The sequence below is a fragment of the Poromitra crassiceps genome (genome assembly GCF_964638095.1).
Source record: "Poromitra crassiceps genome assembly, chromosome: 16".
Taxonomy (NCBI): Eukaryota; Metazoa; Chordata; class Actinopteri; order Beryciformes; family Melamphaidae; genus Poromitra; species Poromitra crassiceps.
The window spans coordinates 9,260,044-9,283,856 of record NC_139645.1 but is presented as its reverse complement, the minus strand read 5'-3'; the positions used below and the strand labels follow the sequence as shown (position 1 = coordinate 9,283,856).

The following is a 23,813-nucleotide window of genomic DNA, read 5'->3' as shown; positions in this document are numbered from 1 at the left end:
CGGCTCTCCCCAGATCGGCAGAGGGTGGAGCAGCAACCAGGAGAAATAAATTAAAATTAGCACTAATATGGGGGGGGGGGGATAAAATCAAAGGAGATCATGACAGAAGCAAATTACAGTTTTCCCAGAATGCAAAAAAAGTCCAAAGTAGTACATGTTGGGAAGTTTAAGAATATTTCGGAATGATTATTCATTGTCATTGCACATCAGTGTCATAACAATTTCAGCAATGACACACATATTATCTTGCATTGTTATTGAAAGAGAATGATGACAATGCATTATTATTATTTTGTTGTTGTTGTTGTTGTTGCAAAGTACAGATCAATTTGAACTCTGTGCACATAACTCAACACTATAATACGTCACCTGAGAGAAACCCTACCACTGCCCCACACAGGCAGCACATAAAGAGCAGATCCAAACAGGTGACAGCCGGGGCGCTGGCAGGTGAGTGAAAGCATCCTCGAGATGCTCGGCACACAGCGGTGCTTTTCAGAAACCTGCTCGCCGCTGAAAACCTGCTCGCTCACTTCCTTCCCCACTTTAAACAGCTTGTCCTATTTTTGTCAAGTGTGCCTGACTGGCTGAAGCGGGAGAGAGCCGAGGCACACCGGCGGCTGGCTGCCAACAAAAAAAAAGAATTCCCCACCGGACTTGATATTTCATTTCGCTCATTTCAGTCAAGATAATTTATAGATTTTATATACTCCCCCGCGCGCGCGCAACGCCGGGAGCGCAGTGCATCCTCCCAAACAACACATCATCAAAGCAACCGAACATGAAACATTTTTATGTGTAGCCAACGCTACTCCCTCCTGACGCCCGAGACTCCTGAGATTCCTCTTCCTGTATTGGGTGCTGGCCTTTCTAATATTACATGACATCTAACTGCTGTGTACGTGTACGCCATGTTTGTTACTTATAGCACTGATATGACACATCTCCTCATGCTGCATGCTGCAAACAACCAGGGCAGGGTTGGGGCAAAGTGTACATTCGACAGAAATATATAATCAATTCATGACATATGCGGGGGACCGTTAAATTCTAGAGCAACTCGACTGAGATAGGAAAATATGATTTTCATCTAGTGTCTGAACAAAAAGCGGGCAGTGACCTCCTCTGTAGCAGCGTAGCGTGAGAGTGGATACTAAATAGCAAATTAAAAACCTGGGAAACTTGGTGAGCTCGAATGGTTAACCTTGTCTCATATCCATTGGGAGTGGGAGAGACTTTGACCTATTTGACAATTCTCAGACCCCATCTGCAACTGCGTGGTGAGATCAGGCGGGACTCTGAGCTAAAAACCAGGGCAGGATTGAGGCAAAGTGCGCATTGGACAGGAGGATTATACATTATAAGAATGATTATATTTTTAAAGAATACGGATTCACTCACAAACATGTGACTGGAAATACCAAGAAGTAACACACACTATGCTATGTTTAAAGGGGTAAAATATATCTCTATTTTTACTTGTTTTGATTCTTTTAAAGTAAAGTAATGCATTTTGATTATTTTGAGCGAGTCTTATCTTTTTCACTACCTCTTTTATTTCTGTATGTACTTTATAGTCTATTTCTTTTATCTATTTTATTTATTTTACCGGTTTTATGTAAAGCACTTTGAATTGCCTCTGTATAAAATGTGCTCTACAAATAAACTCACTTTGCATGTATTCTGACTCTGGAGGGTAGAAACTTCTATAATGAACCAAGCGAGGGCGGTAGCATGATATCTTATGGGTAACCCTTCCTTTTACAGTACGGTAATTACCAGGTATTTACCTGGTAACTACCAGGTATTTATTTACCTGGTAATTACAAGACTTTACTGGGTATTTACCTGGTAATTACCTGGTAAAGCAGATGAGTGAACAGCATGGCATCTGCATCAGATCTACACTACTGTATAACTGTAATTAAATCAACGCCCAGCAACCACCTGCAAGCATTTTTTAGATTTGTTTATTCCAATACATTCGTTTTGCTTTGGGCACATTCAGACTGTCTTCCGAGCACAGAGCATAAATCTCACACTCACAAGTCTCTATCACAAACTGAGGCACAACTTCCTCTTTCCTTTCTTCCCAATTGTCCAATTCGTTGTTAAAGTGTCCCGGTCGTTGCTCCACCACCTCTGTCGATCTGGTGGAGAGTTTTAGACTAGCACATGCTCCCTCTGATACACGTGCAGCCGCCAGCCGCTTCTTTTCACCTGACACAGCGAGGAGTTTCATCAGCAGGACGTACTGTAGCGCATGGGAGGATCACGCTATTCCCCCCAGTTCCCCTCCCCCCCAAACAGGTGCCCCCGACTGACCAGAGGAGGCACTAGTGCAGCGACCAGGACATTTACCCTTAATCCGGCTTCCCACCTGCAGACACGGCTGTTTGTGCCTGTATGGACGCCCGACCAAGCCGGAAGTAACACGGGGGCCCGAACCTGCGACCTTCGTTTTGGCAGACAGGGAATCCACCGCCGCACCCGGGCGTCCATTATCACAGAATATCTTTTTCCGAGATCATTAATTACCCAAAAATAAAGGTCACAGAATTCGACAGCACTGTAGACTTAATTGTATGTGTCATGTGACCATTCCCCTGAAAAAACCCACTCATTACAATAACCCCCCCCCCCCCCCAAGTCTAGCAGATCATAGATTGTCTGTATAGATTTCAATTGTTTCCATGAAATCAGGATGAGAGAATAAGATGCAATTCTAGCAATTAGAAATAGAACTTGAACACGGAGGCCTGACAATATCCTTAATCCACATGATATTTGTTAACTCATTGAGTGCCAGCCACTTTTGGAGAACGGACGCTCCCAGTGCCAGAGTTTCAGAGCGTTTTCAGTGATTTCTCGAGGCCCACAGAATATTGTGTGATATTACTATGTAAACACTGAACACGCACAAAGAACGATGAGACTCTATTGTATCAGCAGCAAAAAAAAGTTTATTGATATCATTTTCCGTTCTTTAGTTATCAGCCGGAGAAGATAGGTCAAAAACAGAAAAAAATGGCGTTTCCATCTAGAAGCTGAGATATTGAGCCTTTTGTGAAATATAGCATTTCAAGCACATGACTGACTCTGAAGGTAATATTTTCTGATGTGACACCTCAAAAATAATTTACTTCAATAAAACAGTGAAAACAAAGGAATTTTGTTTGGCAAAATAATATTTTTTAGCTGCAACCAGCAGCGCTGGCCCCTGCGTGCGCAGACCCTACACCTTCTTGCTGGTGTTGATTTACTGCTGGTGGGCATCAGATAGCTTGTTTGCCTGTCTCTGTCAATCGAGCCTGCTGTGTGGGTGTTGTGTGTTGTACGCTGCCCTGCGTGCCCCACCCCCCTCCTCCTCCTCCTTCGTGGGAGTGTCTCTGCGCGACTCTGAGTGTCGCTGCGTTTGCTCTCGCTCTGCTTTTGCTCCCTCTGCACTGAAAAGTGTGCTGCATCCCCCCGCTTTTTCACAACCTGTCCCGGCTCCCAGCTGAGAATAATGTAACTTTTCAGAAAGAGGCTGGTGTCGGCAACTAAATCATATGGAGGGGCTATTGCAGCGGACACGGAGGAGCTCAATTGTGGTGTCAGCAGATTGACTGCTGTTCACAGGCACAGCTAACGTTATGCTTCATGCATATCGATGCGATTTCCGTTTCCTCATGACTTCTTCTCTCTTTTCTCCTGGCCTTTCTGTAATCTGGAGAGCACTGTCGCCACCTAATGGGTCCCTAAAATAGCTTTTACACATTCGACAGCCACCATACTTTCACAGGAGATGGATCTGGCTTTGATACACGTCCCACCGTCAAAAAACGCAATTGACGACTTTAGTCGTCTTTGGCACTCAACGTTACTAAAGCAATTGACGACTAAAGTCGTCATTGGCACTCAATGAGTTAAAAAACACCATGGCAAATCACACAGGAGTTTAGAGATAGCCCAAATTCCTGCTCTTGAGTAGGGATGGGAATTGATAAGATTTTAGCGATTCCGATTCCATTTTCGATTCTGCTTATCGATCCGATTCCTTATCGATTCTCTTATCGATTCTCATTGGGCAAGGAAAAAAAAAAGAGTACAAACGGGTTTATTAACATTAATTTTCTTTTATATTATTATCATTATAATTATGTATTCTTATTCAGCTCTGAGATCAGATTGCTCTTTTCAGTCCCATACCAAGCAGGGATCAGTGTCTGTTAAACTGGCTTTGTTTGGGGGTTTGTATTTTGGGTTGAGCATCTTTGTCATCTCCCTATAGAAAATATATAGTGGGAATGAATGAAACAGAACTAGTGGTTAGAATGACAACATGCAACTTTGACATTTTACTTTAGCTGGCATGTCAGACAAACTAGTCACTGCTCGGTGACATTCGTTTACCCTCGCCTCGGTCATTTTACTCTTCCCTGCCTGGGTGAATGGAGGGGCCTGAAGTGCGCAGCACAAGAAGTACTCGCTGCAGCTTCTGACCAAGAGCGACTACCAGCCTCTGAACCAGTCTGACTCTGAACGTCATCATCCTCTAAATTAAATGGATGGAAATGGAGTATTGGTGAAATCTGGTTTACGCAATGAAACAAATGGCACAAACAATAAACACACAATAGCCAGGGTCTGGAGGAGCGCTAACGTTAGCCGCGCTGCTGTTAGCCACGTTATCGTCACTCCGTAGCACATCAGAAACGTGACATTCCTCCAAAATTATTGCATGCTGTGTGGACAAATGTTTCTGCATATTGCTAGTATTTCCCCCCTTTGACGAAATAGAGGTTTTGCAAGCACTGTGGCACTGTGGTCATCGTTTTGCTTCTGCCTAGACGGTGGCTAGACCGGTGGCTGCGGTCTAAACAAAACAAGGCTGTGTTGCGTGCGTGTCGCAGCGTGTGACGTCATCGCGCATGGAATCGATAGTGGAATTGTTAAGGATTTTGGCTAAAGATTCCAAGGAATTGATCCACTGGGACCCGGTTCTCAACAAGAACCGGTTCTCGATTCCCATCCCTACTCTTGAGGGGGAAAAAAGTGGATTCCATAACATCTGCAAGAGAGCACTCCGTCTCTCTCCTCCGCTCCACGGCCTTAACTCTGCCATTAACTCAGGTTTTTTGGAGCTATCGGATGTTTCCCCCCGAGGACGTCGGCCGCGTCTGGTTTCCGAAAGGTTGTGCGACATTTTTCCAATGGAGCGGATTACGAGCAAAAAACAGCACCGCTCTGCGTAGCACGCAGAGCGCTGCTACATTCACCAGCAGAGCTACTTTCCTGCTCCATTTAAATGGACTGGTGGATTTGTGGAGTGTGTGTGTGTGTGTGTGTGTGTGTGTGTGTGTGTGTGTGTGTGTGTGTGTGTGAGTGAGTGTGTGGTCGGAGAAGTGGGCAAGCACACAGCTGAGTCAGGCCAGCGGTTCGGCTGCCAGAGAGAGAGAGAGAGAGAGAGAGAGAGAGAGAGAGAGAGAGAGAGAGAGAGAGAGAGAGAGAGAGAGAGAGAGAGAGAGAGAGGGAGAGGGGGAGAGAGAGAGAGAGAGAGAGAGAGAGAGGGGGAGAGAGAGAGAGAGAGAGAGGGAGAGAGAGGGAGAGGGGGAGAGAGAGAGAGAGAGAGAGAGAGAGAGAGAGAGAGAGATCCCTGAATGAATTTTTCATGTCTGTGTTCATTCTTCTTCGGTGACCCATCCCTGTTCCGGTCATGTTTGAACAGTGACCATTCAACTAATGTCTTGCTGTGCACTTTTTGAGATTTATAAAAGACAACGTTGGCAGGAGAAAATGCTTCCCTCCACACACACACACACACACACACACACACACACACACACACACACACACACACACACACACACACAAACACACACAGTGAAAACATCCTGAGTGTGTCGCCAATGTGGTGTTGTGGCAAATGGGATGAAAAATGATTTGATGAATTATAAGCGTGAAAAAGGATTAGGATTATAAAGCAGCATGGGATTAAAACAGGAGGCACAATGCACCGACTGTGGCCAGTTACACTGAGGCTTATCCAGACAACACTTTTCTCATAGGTGTGGATTGTGTTATTGGGAAAAAGAAGTTAGAAAATCTTAATTGTACAATCTTCCTCATCAACTATAGTGTAAGCACGTCACTGTTGTCATCATAAAATGCAGATTTTGGTTATTTTACATTACATTAGCATAATTTAGCCACTTTTTTCCAAAGCGACTTTGATAGTCAATTTTGTCAACAGTTAGTTAAATTAACTGTACATCACATTCTTCATCAGCCAAGGCTTTTAAAATTAATAAGTAGCATTTTGTTTAACATTTTTAAGCTTGTCCCTATTTTCCGCATTTTTAGTTCAAATTCAGGATTAAATGCTCTTCTATGGGTTTAAGGATTTTACATGGTCTTCTACCATCCTTCAGTTTTACAATTCCTTTCAATGCCCACTTAATTCCCCCCCGAGGATCAATAAAGTATTTCTGATTCTGATTCTGGTGATGAACTCAAGTAAATAGTACCAGATAGCAGCTCTTCTTCCTAGACTTCACTGGACTCTGTTAACCTCACTCACTTATCAATTCCACAGTCAATGAAGATATTCATTGATGCATATTGTGATTTGCTGTTATCATTTCTTATCAAGAATGAATCAGCACAGGTGTGTGAAGCGGTGTTAGCCACCTTTGTTACCTAATGTTTAGTGTAGTAGGTAAAGTGTCATTCAGTTTCTGTTTGATGTTGCTCGTAGTTTAGTCAGCTAGAGTAGATTTCACCACACAACACTGACTGGAAGATGCAAGATTTCAAATAACACGAAAAGCCAAGTTAAAGCTGCTTTGTGTGAAAAGATTACCACGCTAATAATAAGAAGGGAAAAAAGTCCATTTTCATGAGATGAATAATATAATATGCATGCATAATAAAGGAAAGCTGCTGTTTACTCACACACAATGTTAAACTGGATGTACAACAATGAGAGCTATGAGCTTGGAAAGTTGATCCAAAGCGCGCTAGAACAGATCAGGCCTAATCTCAGATTGGACATGGCTTCAAAGCCCTCATTTGATTCGACAGCGTAGCCTATCTCAAGTCATTTGATTGGACAACATATCTCAAGTCATGTGATTGGACAGCGTATCTCAAGTCATTTGATTCGACAACATATCTCAAGTCATGTGATTGGACAGCATATCTCAAGTCATGTGATTGGACAGTGTATCTCAAGTCATGTGATTGGACAGCGTATCTCAAGTCATGTGATTGGACAGCGTATCTCAAGTCATGTGATTGGACAGCATATCTCAAGTCATGTGATTCGACAGCGTATCTCAAGTCATGTGATTGGACAGCGTATCTCAAGTCATGTGATTCGACAGCGTACATCAAGTCATTTGATTGGACAGTGTATATCAAGTCATTTGATTTGACAGTGTATCTCAACTCATGTGATTGGACAGCGTATCTCAAGTCATGTGATTTGACAGCGTACATCAAGTCATTTGATTGGACAGCGTACATCAAGTCATTTGATTGGACAGCGTATCTCAAGCATTGTTTTTGCCTCACTCGCCAACTGCTGCGAGGAAAAGTGAATTGAAAAGATTCGTTAAGTACGGCAAGGGGGTAAACGTGTTTTATACGAGTTTAATGTGGGTTCATCTTTTGATGCTGGCGGTGGGCGTTCAGAGTGATGATTATAATTCGATGAGAATGGAAGCTCGGTAGTGATGATTTGAACAGTGCATTTAAGAAAACAACACAAAAGCCTCCCGGACTCTGCATAAACAGACCATTCACCAGAATATAGAGACAACAACAACAGAGCAGCTCCTTACAAAACAGACAACCTTGTAATACACTGATATTAACAATTACCTGCTCTTGTGGTAATTGTTATTTTCAGCACCGGTATATTAATCTCTTTTCATTCCAATTGTGATTACAGGTGTAATCTGTGAACTTGTCCCCTTTAAGCGAGGATATCTCTCCGGGATGAAAGCAAAAGGGGCTTGAACGAATGCTCCCCTCGCTGATTAACTGGAGCTTTTATTGTCTCCCACAGTAATTGAAGACAGTGACCCCGGCCGTCTAACAGTGTTCATGGCTATTCTAGCAGAACACCGTGGGGCCTCCAGGCCTTCACAACAAATCTGTGAAAACTAGACAAGCAGGAGAAGAGGGGTGTGGGGGGGTGGGGGGGCTCTGCACAGGAGTGCACCACCAGTATGAAAGAGCGCTGGGACTGGGGGGACGTCCCTCAGGATATGGAGGCGCGCAACGTTAGCATCGACGAGTACAAGGGCTAGTCGATGTGTTGCAACGGGGAGGCGTCTCCGTGCCGTTGCTGCCAAGATTCTGGCAAAGCTGATACGGACTGACAACATAACAATCAGGATCTTTCCCAAACGCCTTCTCCACAGTGAGCGGGGAACTTTTATACCGGGCCTAATTGGATCTGGCTGCTCAGCCCGTCCTGTGGTGTGGTCTCTTCTGCAGAGAGTCTGTTCTTGTTTTAGCTTTGCAGGACCTACTGTATAGAGCAGGATGGGCCAAGCCGCGGGCTGGCCTCCACGGGGAAGTCCGACCCTCCGTCCATATGGCCGCCCGTCTTCTCCTGAGGATGCAGAAGCACTAACAGTAGTTCTGTCTTTCAGATATACCTCGGCAGGATCCTCTCCCAGGACTGGCAGCATTGATCAAACAAACGTACGCTGCCTTAGGGAAAGTGCAGCCCAGAGGATCTGACCAGAGAAGATCTCCACACCAAGGTTACCATCTATCAAGCTGTGCACGTTGCCACACATTGTCTGTGCTTAAAGGAACAGCTCACCCTAACATCAAAAATACATACAGTATATTCCCTCTCACCTGTACTGCTATTTATCCATCTATATCGTTTTGTGTTAGTTGCCTGAGTTTTGGAGATATCGGCCAAAGAGTTTCTGCCTTCTCTCCAATACAATGGAACTGGATGGCACTCGGCTTGTGCTGCTCAAAGTGCCAAAGAAATACATTTGAAAAACTCAACAGCAATGTCTCTTTCCAGAAATCATGACCCGGTTACTCAAGATAATCCACAGACCTTGTTATGAGCTGAGCAGTTTCATGGGGGAATTATTTTCTTTTGACCGAACTACACCCGCTAGCTGCTAGCTAGTTCCTACATGAGACTGCAAAAGAAAATAGCACCACAGGTGAGAGGAAAAATATGTATTTTGGATTTTAGGGTGAGCTGTTCCTTTAAAGCTGCAACAGCAAAACCCTCAACGTACAGTAGCAAGTCCACAGTACATGCCAGGAATCACCAGCTGCATAAGGCTGTGTGCCCATATATATATATATATATATATATATATATTTGTAACAGAGATCATAAAAGGTAGTATGGATACCAGACATGTATTGGAAATATCTGGTAAGCTTGTTGCACAAACACTGTTTTGTCTGCTAGGCCCGAGAGGATGCTGCTGCTGACTGCACACCTGGAGGAGAGGACACGCAGGACACAGCAACAATGAACTCCTGACTGCCACCATCATCAGTTCTACTTAAAAAAAAAATGCTCCAGCTGCAGCACAACTTGTGTTTGTCAGCAGAGAGAAAGCGGGAGAGAGAGACACCAAATACATATTTTTGTGAATCTCCCTTTTGCCACATTTGATTTAGAAAAGAGGGAAACTGCAATGTTCTGTCATCTCAAAGAATAAAGTTATATTATCATCGCAGCAGTTAAAGATAATCACTGTTAAGTTCGTCTCTATTTTTGTTTTTGTTGTTCACCATTCGGGGTTATGGTCACTAACAACCTTTTTGAGTCTGTTATCCATGATTGGACCTATTGCATGTACAAAGAACACAGCTGGAGCTGTCACTACAGCATGTAAATATAAAACCATCCAGAATGAACTAATTCAAAAGGCTTACATGTACCTCTTCTGCGTAGGCGTCGCAAAGTTTGTTGCCCGAGAGGAGTTTAGTTTTCAGGCTCTTGTTCTGAAAAAAGAAGAAAGAAAGAAAGAAATAAGTGTTGTTTTCTGTCAGTTTTCTTTCTAATTTGAGGCTGAACAGTCCTCAGCCTGTTTACATTGCATTTCCCCCACTTTCGTCCCACATATAACGTAAGATACAATAGAAATGATACCTGAGGGGGAATTATTATTATTTTTACAACAATGAAACACCAAGCATACAACAAACTCTAAAATTCAATACTTTGGTATCTATCCCTAATCACAAACCATTCCACCACCACAATCTGCAGTACGTTGTTTTGATTGTCTGCACACACTTTATATGTTTACACTGTATTATGTTTGCACTTTGGATATATTTATTGTATTTATATGTACTATCTTTTTATTGTGTAATACTCAACACCATTGGAAATGAGACTTGTCCTCAATGAATTTTCGAGTTTAAATAAAGAATGAATGAATTAACTTTACATTATGCATTGTGCGCACATGTACGTGTGTGTGTGTGTGTGTGTGTGTGTTTGTAAGTAAAGTTGATTTATATAGCACCTTTCACAGAGCATTGCTTCACAAGAGCAACATAGTTCAAATAAGACCAGCAAACAGTCAAAAGGGGGAAAAGTCAGACATAAATACAATCAGACAAAAAGACAGAGTTGCTCAGAGGTTAAACCAGACACTGTCCTGCCGTCTGAACAGATGGGAAGCCAGTGCCAAGAAGCTCAAATAGGTGTATATGAGATGTCCCGCAGGACCTCTGTGCACGTGAGTGTGTGTGTGTGTGTGTGAGAGAGTGTGTGTGTGTGTGTGTGCGTGTACGTGCGTGTGCGTGTGTGTGTGTACGTGTGTGTGTGTGTGTGCGTGTGTGTGTGTGTGTGTGTGTGTGTGTGTGTGCGTGCACGTGTGTGTGTGTGTGTTGTACATGTGGCAGGCAAACATCTAGGGAGAGGGAAGGTGAGAGAAGGCTCTGACATGTTATACAGTATGATAAATGCTTGCAGCAAACCTGCAAAATTGTCTCGAAAATGTCTGGAACCAATTCATCATATTTTGACTGTCCCGGCATGACTTGGTCTTGTGATGAGACAGGCTTGTAATACAGTAGATTAGCGCTACTTCTTAAAACCAGCTGTTTTATCACATGCTGTTTGACAACCTATAAGATGCTCAAGGAGTTTGAAATATGGGGGTACGGGTGCAGTAGTAGCGCTGTCGCCTCACAGCTAGAAGTTCCTGGGTTCGATTCCCGCCTGGGACGCTGAGGGTGTGTCCCCTTGTCTTCAGTGCCTATGGCCCAGGTGGGCTACCTCGTCAAAAGGGCCTTTCTGTATGGTTTGCATGTTCTCCCCGTGCTCCCCTGGGGGTTCCTCCATACAACATCGGTATGGACCCCTACTAAAAACATCAGCAGAAGATCGTCATCTGACCAGTGACGACAACGTTTAGAAGATGATCCCCGGGCGCTGTACACAAGAAAGCTGCCCCACTGCTCCTGGCCTGGAGGAAGGCCAGTGATGCCATTTGTTTACCTTAATAACTCTGACTTTGAACCAAGGTTCAAAGATTCTCCTGGTGAAATATATAACATATATAATAATATATATAATATATATAGTGTGAAAACTAAAATGACACAAAGACTCCTGATTACAAGACAGCAACTTGTGTATCCTGAGCAGAACAGTGACTGGCGACTGACAACCGTCATGTGTACGTGCCAAGGGTCATGAAAATCATTGTATAGCTCACTGCAAAGACAGTAAAAGTAGGGTTTGTTTGCTGTCTAAAGGGTGTTACTGCATGTACGCCATTTTGACGCCTACAGTAGCAAAACCCCACTTTTGACACAGACCAAGCCTTGTGGGTAGACTGGAGGATCCTAACAGCACTTAGGTCAGCTCAAAATGTATGCTGACATAAGTAATGCTAGCTTTGCAGCATGATAACATCATTTCTACTATCCTATACTAGGCATCTTGCGCGCTCAATTCCTAGGCTTGATAATGCGCGGGCTCGCCCGGCCTGCAGCTTGCCGAGCTGGCCCTGCAGCTTGCATATGCAGCTCAGCCACTGCGTGGCCTCACCGCCCCTGCAGCTCAACTGCTGTGCGGGCTCACTTGGTCCCTCGCTCACCCTGTAGCTGGGAATATAAATATGTTAATATTCCCATGAAATACTTAGGCCTACAGATTCAAATGTTATTCTATAAGATTAAGAGTGTGAACTGGTCAGGATGAGGTCTGATAGTAAGAGTTTTGCAGGGGTTTACAGTTCTTTGAATGTGTCCCAGCCAGGACACATCAATAAGTCATGTGTCCTGAGACACATGGTCCACCTGCTCTTTAAGACATTCCATTTGTTCAAAGGGTCATGAAAATCATTGTATAGCTCACTGCAAAGACAATAACAGTAATGTTTGTTTTCTGTCTAAAGGGTGTTACTGCATGTACGCCATTTTGACACCTAGCAAAACCTCACTTTTGACACTGACCAAGCCTTGTGGGTAGACTGGAGGATCCTAACAGCACTTAGCTCAGCTCAAAATGTATGCTGACATAAGTAATGCTAGCTTTGCAGCATGATAACATCATTTCTACTATCCTATACTAGGCATCTTGCGCGCTCGATTCCTAGGCTTGACAATGCGTGGGCTCGCCCGGCCTGCAGCTTGCCGAGCTGGCCCTGCAGCTTATAGCTTGGTCACTGCGCGGCCTCACCCCCCCTGCAGCTCAACTGCTGTGCGGGCTCACTTGCTCCCTCGCTCACAATGCAGCTGGGAATATAAATATGTTAATATTCCCATTAAATACGGAGGCCTATAGACTCAAATGTTATTTTATAAAGTTAGGAGTGTGAACTGGTCAAGATGAGGTCTGATAGTAAGAGTTTTACAGGGTTTACAGTTCTTTGAATGTGTCCCAGCCAGGACACATCAATAAGTCATGTGTCCTGAGACACATGGTCCACCTGCTCTTTAGGTAACATGACAGGTCATTCCATTTGTTCAAAGACATTATTGTATAGCGTACTGCATCTTTAAAAGTTTGTTTTGTTTGCTGTCTAAAGGGTGTTACTGCATGTACGCCCTTTTGACACCTAGCAAAACCCCACTTTTGACACTGACCAAGCCTTTTGGGTAGAGGATTCAAACAGCACTTAGCTGGGGTTACCACAGGGTTTGACTCCTTGTCCTCCTGTGTTTCTGTTTCAGATACTGGGGACGGGAGCAGCCTGACAATCGTAATGGCGATGAGTACTGTGCTGAGTTGAATAATTCTTATCGTGACCCTTTGAACAGATGGAATGTCCTGTCATGTGACAGCAGGAACGGCTGGGTCTGTGAGAAGGAGGTGTGACAGTTCCTCAATAATAACAGCTTTGTTAAAGCCCCTTGTTAAATATTTGCATTAGTGCATTAGTAGATTTTACAGGAGAGCCAAAACTTGGATCAGTTGCCGTTACAGCTGCTGTCTCTCATTACATAACATTTTTACAGTACAGTTTATTCACCTTATTCAGAAGAGACCAGCTGGCTTGAGAGACTAACAGGAAGTGTAAATACAATCGGAAGTTCCGATTGTATTTACACTTCCTGTGACTCATAAACCTAGTCTGACACATAATGTGAGTCAAACTAGGTTTGACCAGGTGAGTCAGACTAGTTTGAGCAAATAAGACAGCCGGCGTTTTGAACAGGAAGTTGTGATACAATGGGTCAAGTGGGCGGGGCTACATAAGTAAATATAATCTGCTTGCAAAATGTTGGTCAAACTTTAAAAGGCGTTCCAACATCATTGAAGTTTGCTCATTTCCTGCTTTCCCTTGCTGTTTTACATCACTCTATACAGTTTCCAGTGCTATTATAATTTCATGTGATATTCCTATATTTAGTTGTTTTTAGAAGTAACTACTTTGAAATAAATGCTGTCTAAATGTGATGAGTTAATCCCAAATAAGAGGGTGTCAATATTAAGCCAGAATTGTGTACAATGTATTGGGTCAGACAAAACTGATTTAAAATATATTCAATGATGATGCATGCACTATCATAATCAATATTAAAGGGATGGTGGGAAATGAAAAAAAAAAAAAAAAAAAAAAAAATCAAATCTCATATCTCACTGGAATTATCCTTTCATAAATTCCATGTTTGTTCAGCAAAACTGTTATGCTGGAGCAACCCGTTCTCACTCTGAGCGCGTCGCATATTGACGCTTTGTCCTGTCCCTTGTGCGTCGCTTGTTACTAACATGGTACCCTTGAGCGACACATGAAACGACTTGGGCTTTCCGACTAAACTCAATGCAAACCCATGGAAGTCATCTTTGACGCTTATGGCAACTGCTCCCCTATTAGCCTAACTGCTCCACCATTAGTCAACTGCTCGCCCATTAGGGTCTGGAGGAGCTAACCTCTCCCAGACCCTAACCCTAAACCTAACCTCTCCCACCCCATGCCTAAACCTAACCTCTCCCAGACCCTAACCCTAACCTCTCCCACCCCATGCCTAAACCTAACCTCCCCCAGACCCTAAACCTAACCTCTCCCACCTCCCACGCCTAAACCTAACCTCCCCCCAGACGCTAATGGGGAGCAGTTGACTAATGGGCGAGCAGTTAGGCTGATGGGGGAGCAGTTGCCATAAGCGTCAAAGTTGACTTCTATGGGTTTGCATTGAGTTTAGTCGGAAAGCCCAAGTCGTTTCATGGGTCGCTCAAGGGTACCATGTTAGTAACAAGTGGCGCATAAGGGACGGGACAAAGCGTCAATATGCTACGTGGTCGGAGTGAGAACGTGTTGGCTGGAGGGAATAATCATTGACAGAATTTCAAATTAAAGTTCACTCTCTTTCTGTCTCGCTTTGTTATTTCTTATAGTCCAATGAATTGTGGGCACGATTCAGTGTTCTGTTGTCTAAATCCTATATGTAATGTTCATAGTAGGCTACTATATTTTTTCAGTTCTTTGTGTTCTCACTTCGCACGCAGTATCCCTCCTAAGCCATACACCAGTCATCATGAGACTGATTCCTATCAGCAGCTGTGGCTGCTAGATGCTACTTTTTCATTTGTAAATAACTCAACATTGTGTGGGTGTGATTCCCCCCCCCATGTCTCAATTAATACACCATAAAGTCATGGTTATTGGAGTACCTCTGATCTGAGATAGGACACATGGTTGGAAATGTGGCTTGGGTATGATGGTTTCACTAACTTTGGCTCCACGGTGGTTTCACTTACTTCATGCGGTGTTAGCTTGATGTCTTTTATAGATGTATTTTTCTAAACCTTTTGAATACTTCCTCTTTGTCAAATTAGAATAGTTGTGTTCAAACCCTGACCAGGCAGGCAGGGGGAGAAAAGCAGTGAAGGAAAGGTAGAAATGAGGAGACATGATTAAACACGATTTCAGACGGACAAGCCCGTCTTTTATTGTCACACGAACACTTCAACACATGCATGCGGCCACAAACACACACTCATGCTGACGGTGGCCGGTGAAATTTGTCCTCTGCATTTGACCCATCCAGGCTTGTCCTTTCCTCCAGGGGGCAGGCCAGGAGCAGTGGTCGCTTTTTCTTTCCAGCGCCCGGGGACCAACTTCGGATGTTGTCGTCACTGGTCGGATGACGATCTTCTGCATGTTTTTAGTGGGGGGTTATGTACTGTACAGAGGAACCCCCTGGGGAGCACGGGGAGAACATGCAAACTCCACACAGAAAGGCCCTTTCGACGAGATAGCCCACCTGGGCAGTGGGCACTGAAGATATGGGGGGGTCACAACTCCAGCCCCCACAGCGTCCCAGGCGAGAATCGAACTCAGGACCTTCTAGCTGTGAGGCGATAGCGCTACCGACTGCGCCACCGTACCCCCACAGAGTACAGAGTACTGATAGCATGATGAGGAGATGTGACAGCTGTTAGGATTTTGCTCTTAACACATTGAGTGCCAGCCATTTTTTCAATCCTGTAGGTAAGTTGTGCCAGGTTTTTTTTTGAGGATTCTGGCTCATTTTACAAGAGCCGAGGATTATTTTCTGTTAAGACTTCGTGAACACCAATCATCTAAAAATAACTAATAGAATGTGTGCTTTCTCTGTCTAAAAGAGTTAGTTTGCAGAGTTAGTAGTTATGTAGATATTAGCCGTTGAGTACAGCATGGTTTCAGAGATTTTCAGAGAGTTTGGAGATAAATGGATTTTTAGAACCACCTCACGTGCCTGTGATTATGGGTGCCCTTGTCTCCCACTCTGTGTGCTCTCTCTCTCTCTCTCTCTCTCTCTCTCTCTCTCCTCTCTCTCTCTCTCTCTCCTCTCTCTCTCTCTCTCTCGGGACTAGAGAGAGAGAGAGAGAGAGAGAGAGAGTGTGTGTGTGTCTCCAAACTCCTCCCTCCGTCTGTGCTGCGGAGTGCTCTGCTGCTGGGAGTTTGAGCAGCGAGTTTGAGCAGCCTCTCTCCCTGGCAGCGAGTGTGGATAGGTCTCACTGTCTCTTGGGTTTGAGAGCCCCGATGAAGCCCCGTGCGACTCTAGGCTTTATGCTGCTCACCCAGTCCATTTCTGGAACCCCCCACCGCAGCAGCGCGAAAGCGTCCCCGCCTACAGTATGAGAATGAGGCTCGTTCGTTTCTGACTGTAAAATCGCCAAGCCATTTCCGCGGGAGGCGGCTGCTTTTGGTTGACTTTATCTCTGTCGGGAGAGGACCGTCGCCACCTAGCTGGTCGGTAAAATAGATTATACACATTCAATACTTCCAATATCTCCATAGGAGACGCGGGGGGCATTGATCCACGTAGCACCGTCAAAAAAACGCCCAGCTATTTCCTTGAAAATTAGAATGCTTTCTCCAGCACGGAAAGCCACAGCCACGGGTCCCGTGGCTGTGGCTTTCTCTCTGTCTCTGTCTGGAGAGAACTGTCGCCACTTAGTGGTCGGTAAAATAGATTATACACATTCTCTTCCTCCAATAGTGATATAGAAGACGTAAAAGGGGTTGATTGATGTCCCACCGTCAAAAAAAATAAATGTTTATGTAAGACGAGATAGCTCGTCTATGGCACTTAACCGTTGGATTATGTAAGACGAGATATCTCGGCTATGGCACTCAACGTGTTAAGATTGCAACATTGTAACAGATGACATTCAAAATGCAATGAGATAAATAGCCAAGTCAGAGTTTATTTGTATCGGCCTGAAACTTAGTGATAATATTTCTTCATTTTGGTTACACCTTTGGTGATCTTGGTGTTTTGCGCTCAACCTGAAAAGCCTGAAAACAGTAAACAGTTTTGCAGACATTCGTTTAAGTTATTGAGAGTTGATTTGAGTTCAGTTGTGGACCAGTGATGTCACTCAAAATGATACAGTGCCTTCTGATGATGTCACTGGTCCACAACTTAACTCAAATCAACTCTCAATAGGATGAATCAGCGTGACATCACAACCACCCGGAAATGCGGAACCCCCCGTAGCGGTTAACTAGTATGAGTTGTGCCAAACAAACGTTAATATCTCAAAAACACACATCGCTTATATTTTGACATTCTGAGTGAGAGCAGAGTGTATCTGATGTATAATATATGCATGTCGTGTTAAAGTTGTGTGAACTGTCGCAGTTTTTTAAATGAAGTGAATTTAGTAAACAGCACAGTCGGCTAGAGTGAGACACTCAAGGCTGCCTCCATAGGGTCCCATTATAAGGTACGCGTTTCCACCCAGTGACGCCGTTTGTTTACCTTAATAACTCTGACTTTGAGCCAAGGTTCAAAGATTCTCCTGGAGCCTGTACTACGTAGCTAGTTTAATGCCTTATCTGAGTAAGTTTGAGTTTGAACCTGGTTTAGCCGTACTACAAAGCAAGTTAACTTCTAATCACCATGGCAACTCACGCTGCAAAGCTAACCTGGTCCCGACCAGGTTAGCTTCAGAGGATAAGATCAAAATCCATGACAGACCCATATAATCGGCTCTCTGGAGTCACGCACCATTCATATAAGATCGCCATATGAAAAATAGATTGCAGTCAACTGAGAATAGAACAAGAAAAACATTTGTGGCTCTGTAGGCTACATAATTAAATTAAGCCTACTTACCACTTTATGTCTTAACAGCTCAACGATGCGTGGAGAAATATGATCACTATTAATCACGCAGCGCATATCATACACGGAGCCTCAAATGGAGTGAGGGTGATATTCTCCTACATGCCAGAAAAGCCTATACATATAATATAGATATGGGATAAATATGGGATAGCCCCAATAGGCTACTAAATATGCAGGCTACACTTGCATGTTTCAGCTGGAACTGTGTCCTGTAGGCTGTATGCCAATATATGAGCAAAAATAGGCTAGTTTTTATCAATGAAAACTATGCCCGCATCGTCTCAGTTCAGTTCAGCAGTTTTCTCTTTTATATTAGGCATCAGCATTATCATTATTTTATATATTAATTATTCGATCAGTGCAACCACACACATAATGAGTGATAGAGATCATTATTCATTGAGCATGCGTTTCTAAATCTATGGTCTAAATAGGTTTACAGATTGTGGAAATTTATAGGCTGAGATTACACATTTAGGGGACAGAAATCGCTGATCAAAGTAAATCAAATGACTGATGTGAATACAAGCGGCAGCTTTAGCAGTCCTTCAGCAGACTATATCCAACGCAGATTTTCATTCTAACATAGGTTACATTAAATATCCGCTAAAACTCTGATCACGCACTGCGCTTTCATTGAATGAGGAAATGGGTGTGGAAATGGGTGTGGGCGTGGATCAACTCAGCTGTTCATAATGTCATTGGCTAGCGCACCTCTTTCGCGTGGACGCGCGCCTGTGCACGAGCGAAAAACGTGCGCGTGCACAGGCAGATCCCAGATAAAGCCAGCTTCAGTTATCGAGTAGAAAACCAGCGTCGTAGTATAGTTAAACTAGATAGCTTTGATCCTGTTCAGTCAAACCAGATCAAAGTGACAGATTGCGGGTCTGTTAAGATAGCTTCGTAGTACAGGCTACTGGTGAAATATATATAGTGTGAAAACTAAAATGACACAAAGACTCCTGATTAGAAGACAGCAAGTTGTTCCTGAGCAGAACAGTGACTGGCGACTGACAACCGTCGTGTGTACGTGCCAAGGGTCATGAAAATCATTGTATAGCTCACTGCAAAGACAGTAACAGTAGTGTTTGTTTGCTGTCTAAAGGGTGTTACTGCATGTACGCCATTTTGACACCTACAGTAGCAAAACCCCACTTTTGACACAGACCAAGCCTTGTGGGTAGACTGGAGGATCCTAACAGCACTTAGGTCAGCTCAAAATGTATGCTGACATAAGTAATGCTAGCTTTGCAGCATGATAACATCATTTCTACTATCCTATACTAGGCATCTTGCGCGCTCAATTCCTAGGCTTGACAATGCGCGGGCTCGCCCGGCCTGCAGCTTGCCGAGCTGGCCCTGCAGCTTGCATATGCAGCTCGGCCACTGCGCGGCCTCACCTCCCCTGCAGCTCAACTGCTGTGCGGGCTCACTTGCTCCCTCGCTCGCCCTGCAGCTGGGAATATAAATATGTTAATATTCCCATTAAATACTGAGGCCTATAGACTCAAATGTTATTTTATAAAGTTAGGAGTGTGAACTGGTCAAGATGAGGTCTGATATTAAGAGTTTTGCAGGGGGTTACAGTTCTTTGAATGTGTCTCAGCCAGGACACATCAATAAGTCATGTGTCCTGAGACACATGGTCCACCTGCTCTTTAGGTAACATGACAGGTCATTCCATTTGTTCAAAGACATTATTGTATATCGTACTGCATCATTAAAAGTTTGTTTTGTTTGCTGTCTAAAGGGTGTTACTGCACGTACGCCCTTTAGACACCTAGCAAAACCCCACTTTTGACACTGACCAAGCCTTTTGCGTAGAGGATTCAAACAGCACTTAGCTCAGCTCAAAATACATGCTGACATAAGTAATGCTAGCATGGCAGCATGATCACATCATTTCTACTACTACTGTATTCTAATAAGAAGAGTATCAACTTTCCAGTCATACCCAATTTATGCAATTCCAAAAATATCAAAATAGAATAGGTGCAAATAACACATTTATACAGCATGCAAAATACATGTTTTTTGCAAAACTGCATGGGATTAGCATAAAGTGGGCATGTAAAGGGGAGACTCTATACACACACACACACACACACACACACACACACACACACACACACACACACACACACACACACACACACACGTAGCCCTGTAGCACATAGACCTCCCCACCACATGTGCTCAGGAAGATGCTTTTGTCCAGCATCCTCCATGTAATGGGATATATTATTGATAATAGACTATAATGACAATATAAGACAATACAAGAATAAAAAGGCACTCGCACCCACATCACCCCCTCCTCCTCCCCACCAACCCAATACCCATGACTTCCTCTATTTTCTATTTCCCCCTACTTCTGTATTTCCTGAACTAAATACATTTGAAATACAGTGAGTTGCCGGAGTCTTGAGCAGAGCAGGATAGATCACCCTACAGTAGAGTAGAGTCCAGCTGAACTGATTCAGGTACACAGCTGATGTGTGGTGTGAAAAACACTGTGATTATACAGCGATGACTGCCGATCTGTACGCCAAGGTAGACCTCACCAAGAAGGTTAGATATCAGAGAGGCGAGAAGGAGGAGAGGATTGTGGACATCTATGAGAGCGCAGACAGCCTGAGGATTTATGAGAACCCCTCGGCGGAGGAGAGGACACCACCGGACACTACTGAGGGTCAACAGACTCAACAACAAAGTATCTATCCATCTATCAATCTATCTATCTATCTATCTATCTATATATCTATCCATATCTATCTTTGTACATGTATATTTTTTGTGGCAGCTAGAATTAGATTTAAAATAAAATTTTAATGTTGTTTCTTTTTACTTTTTGTTCCTATCGTTCCTTTTTTGTGTGTGAGAGCAAATATTTAAAAAGTAGAAAGTGCCACTAATTGGAAAAGTGTAAGCTAAGTCTGCTTGATATACGTATATATTTTTTTAAGTTTTAAAAACACATTTTAAAACAATAATTGACAGTACACTTGGCTGTGAAAGTATTGCTTTGGAATGCAAAAGTACCCTAACGATTTTAATAACGAGTATGTAACATTGTGACTTACAACTTACGTTTAAAAGCAATCTTCCCCAACACACGTTGCATTTATGTACATTTTCGCATAATGATTTTTGCATAATGCTGTATTAGATATGTATATTTCTTATTGCCGTAGTAGATTTAGCAACTCTAGTACATAGAGTACATAGAGGGACTACTGATGTACATGACTGCAGTGGAATTTCCCCAACGCATTAAAATTTGAATTTTTGAACAATATTTCAAAATGGGCTTATTTGACTGTTCAGACTGTGTGTCCGTAGGCTGTAAAATGTGTTTTTTCAAATGTCAGCAAGAGTGAATTTTACACCTCTTTGGGTTAGCCACTAGTTAGGCATGATAGAGGGACTACTGATGTACATGACTGCAGTGGAATTTCCCCAACGCATTAAAATTTGAATTTTTGACCAATATTTCAAAATGGGCTTATTTGACTGTTCAGACTCTGTGTGTCCGTAGGCTGTAAAATGTGTTTTTGCAAATGTCAGCAAGAGTGAATTTTACACCTCTTTGGGTTAGCCACTAGTTAGGCATGATAGAGGGACTACTGATGTACATGACTGCAGTGGAATTTCCCCAACGCATTAAAATGTGAATTTTTGAACAATATTTCAAAATGGTCTCATTCTACTGGTCGGACCCTCTGCGACCATAGGCTGTAAAATATGTTTTTTTTTTATGTCAGCAAGAGTGAATTTTACACCTCTTTGGGTTAGCCACTAGTTAGGCATGATAGAGGGACTACTGATGTACATGACTGCAGTGGAATTTCCCCAACGCATTAAAATTTGAATTTTTGAACAATATTTCAAAATGGTCTCATTTTACTGGTCGGACCCTCTGCGACCATAGGCTGTAAAATATGTTTTTTTTAATGTCAGCAAGAGTGAATTTTACACCTCTTTGGGTTAGCCACTAGTTAGGCATGATAGAGGGACTACTGATGTACATGACTGCAGTGGAATTTCCCCAACGCATTAAAATTTGAATTTTTGAACAATATTTCAAAATGGTCTCATTTTACTGGTCGGACCCTCTGCGACCATAGGCTGTAAAATATGTTTTTTTTTATGTCAGCAAGAGTGAATTTTACACCTGTTTGGGTTAGCCACTAGTTAGGCATGATAGAGGGACTACTGATGTACATGACTGCAGTGAAATTTCCCCAACGCACCAACATTTGAATTTTTGAACAATATTTCAAAATGGGCTTATTTGACTGGTCGGACTCTGTGCGGCCGTAGGCTGTAAAATGTTTTTTTTTTAATGTCAACCAGAGTGAATTTTACATATATTTGATTTAGAGTGTAGTTTGCATGGGTATTTATTCCATTTGTGTGACATAACTTCAATTTGTGTATATCGATTTTTAACGACAGCTTTTATTCTGAAAAATCCTGACCGGAAGTCAGAAATTCCTGCTCAGAAATTCCTGCTCACGGCACACTGCCGTACTCTTAGCAACTTATTCTGGTATTATTGTGCCTAGCTAGCTACATGTTTCAGTGTCAGTTTTTGTCTCCTGTTGTCCTGACTGTTGAATGTGGCTGCATCATGTGACACATCAATTTCTTGCAAAGGATCAATAAAGTATCTATCTCTATCTATCTATCTATCTATCTATCTATCTATCTATCTATCTATCTATCTATCTATCTCTAGCTCTTGTGTCCACAGTCAGTGCAGTCACTGTAAGTGTAAGCTCAGAGAAGAGGAATCCTTTCCGAGCTGCCACAGTGTTTCTGGGGCTGCTGTGTCTTCTCCTCCTGGCTGGGATCATCGGCCAATGTGAGTTTTCAGTTTGGTGATGCTATTATAGATCATCTAAATAAGTCATGTGAATGTTATACAGTATGAGACCCCAACATGTCATTTTCCTGCTATGGCAGTTATTCAGGACAAAACCAGCTTGGACGAGGAGAGAAAGCACATTGGTGAACTGACCAGTGAGAAACAACAGTTACAGACCAGTAACAACATCCTGACTGAAGAGAGAGACCAGTTAAACACCAGTAACAACATCCTGACTGAAGAGAGAGACCAGTTAAAGAGCCGTAACAACATCCTGACTAAAGAGAGAGACCAGTTAAAGACCAGTAACGACAGATTGACATGTACGTGAGTAAATGTTGGCCAGAATAAGTAAAATTATATCATTGCATTACATTACATTACATTACATTACATTGCATCATTTAGCAGACATTTATATCCAAAATGACTTACGATAGTACATTTTGTCAACAACAGTGCAATCAACTGTGCATCACAGTCTTCGTCAGCTAAGACCTTTAAAATGGATTTTGTTAATAAATCTGATAATACTGAAGGATTTTTTTATGATTATTAAATTTAAATGAAGGCAGTTCACATAGTTATTATTTTGTGTGCGTGTGTGAGCATATAACATACATGTTTTGTTTTGTTGTGTTGATTTGTTGCAGCACAAATGGATCATTGCTGGATTGTATTTAAGTCTAAGTTGTACTACGCCTCCAATGCCGCGGAGAAAACCTGGCAAGAGAGCAGACAGGACTGTCTGGACCGAGGAGCTGATCTGGTGATCATCAACAGCAGAGAAGAACAGGTGTGTGTGTGTGTGTGTGTGTGTGTGTGTGTGTGTGTGTGTGTGTGTGTGTGTGTGTGTGTGTGTGTGTGTGTGTGTGTG

The 23,813-nt window shown here is 43.1% G+C and overlaps 1 protein-coding gene across 1 annotated transcript in view; it reads right to left on the bottom strand.

The window, feature by feature from the left end:
- The window catches only part of luzp2 (leucine zipper protein 2), a gene marked incomplete at both ends in the record, with an annotated part of 263,283 nt that overhangs the window by 46,756 nt on the left and 192,714 nt on the right, over positions 1–23,813 (bottom strand). The window contains one exon of the mRNA XM_083653074.1: positions 9,922–9,984. Within this exon, the coding sequence (XP_083509200.1) occupies positions 9,922–9,984 (63 nt within the window). The remainder of the gene's footprint in view (positions 1–9,921; positions 9,985–23,813) is intronic.